Source organism: Hippocampus comes, unplaced genomic scaffold (assembly GCF_001891065.2).
Source record: "Hippocampus comes isolate QL1 unplaced genomic scaffold, H_comes_QL1_v1.1 C16931494, whole genome shotgun sequence".
Taxonomy (NCBI): domain Eukaryota; kingdom Metazoa; phylum Chordata; class Actinopteri; order Syngnathiformes; family Syngnathidae; genus Hippocampus; species Hippocampus comes.
In genome coordinates this window covers 1-1,268 of record NW_017841188.1, presented here as the reverse complement: position 1 = coordinate 1,268, position 1,268 = coordinate 1, and the positions used below count along the sequence as shown (strand labels likewise).

Below are 1,268 nucleotides of genomic sequence, written 5' to 3'. Positions count from 1 at the left end.
GTTCGAACCTGATTGACTTACTTGCCGTGGTTGAGGATGACGGTGCAGTTGGGCCAGCAGTCGTGATTGACCAGGCAGAGATTAGGGAAAAGGCCCACCCCCACGGCCTGGAGCCCCCGCTGGTCGCTCACAGTGAAGCCGTTGCAATTAATCTGGGAGGTACAACATTGGAAAATAAAGGGGAATTGGTTATATTGGGTTGACATTTATTATTATAGTGCTTTTTGTCAGCACTCCTTTGCAATTGGCAACCACTGCTAAGTTATCACTCCATCGAGACAACCCACATCATGGACACCTTTTCTTTGTTTTTGTGTTTTGTGCCAATGCGTATACAAAACAGGTAGTCACTCACCAGTCCAAAGATGTGCGAGATGACATCACTGGTGTGCTGCTTGCTGTTGCGAGGCCAGTAGTCCAGGAAATTGTGGATGTCCACTTTGAACTCCTTCAGCTCGTCCTCTGCCATGTCTTCGATGTGGTCCTCCAGCTGGTCCAGCGTGGTCAGCTGTGTGTCTGACACCACGCCGCCGTCCTTGTCCAGGCGCCACATGATGCGAGCCACCAAGCTGCATCGAAGCGACAACGGCACTTGATTCACTTGAGTGGAACCTTGCGAGGCAAAACTGAAGGCTCTCTGTTGAGAACCATTGTGTGTTCAAACCACATCTATCCATTCATTTTCTGTAGCGCTTGACCTCATCAGGGTCACGGATGAGCTGGAACCTATCGCAGCTGACTTTGCGCCATCCACTCACAGAGCAATTATGGGAAATCAACCATTCACACTCTGATTTGTACCAATACTTAAAATAAGTCGAGGTGTTCTTAACCTACCGAATGTTCTCGTTGGGCGCCTTGCCGTAGTTTTTGATGGCGGCGCATTCTTGCTTGTGTTCGGCCCAGCCGGCCCGCTGGCAGGTGCGGTCACAGTAGTGAGAGAACTTACACTGTCCGCATCGCTGCAGTTTGTCTTGTCTGCGGAAACAGCTGTGGCAGATCCGCTCGGCAAGACTGCAAAGTATGGATGGTGTTATTATGTGTTCAAGTCAAGGTTGTTAGAGTTAACAAAAACGAGCTAAATAACTCAAAATAAAAAATAAAATAAAAATTCATTAATGAAATAGAATAAAAATGAAAATCCTTTTTAATGAATTTACATCTTAATTGTATTAAACAAATTCTAACTATAATTATAGCGTAACTTCACAAAAATTAACGTAATTATATACAGTAAATTTATATATATATATATATATATATATATA

The 1,268-nt window shown here is 44.4% G+C and overlaps 1 protein-coding gene across 1 annotated transcript; it reads right to left on the bottom strand.

The window, feature by feature from the left end:
- Positions 1-17: 17 nt before the first annotated feature.
- Positions 18-1,019, bottom strand: LOC109509524 (histone-lysine N-methyltransferase Smyd1-like; the record flags this gene model as incomplete). The annotated part of the gene is made up of 3 exons (XM_019859360.1): positions 18-152; positions 356-569; positions 838-1,019. Coding segments are annotated over 3 exons (531 nt in total), but the record flags the coding sequence as incomplete, so codon positions are not given.
- Positions 1,020-1,268: the final 249 nt, after the last annotated feature.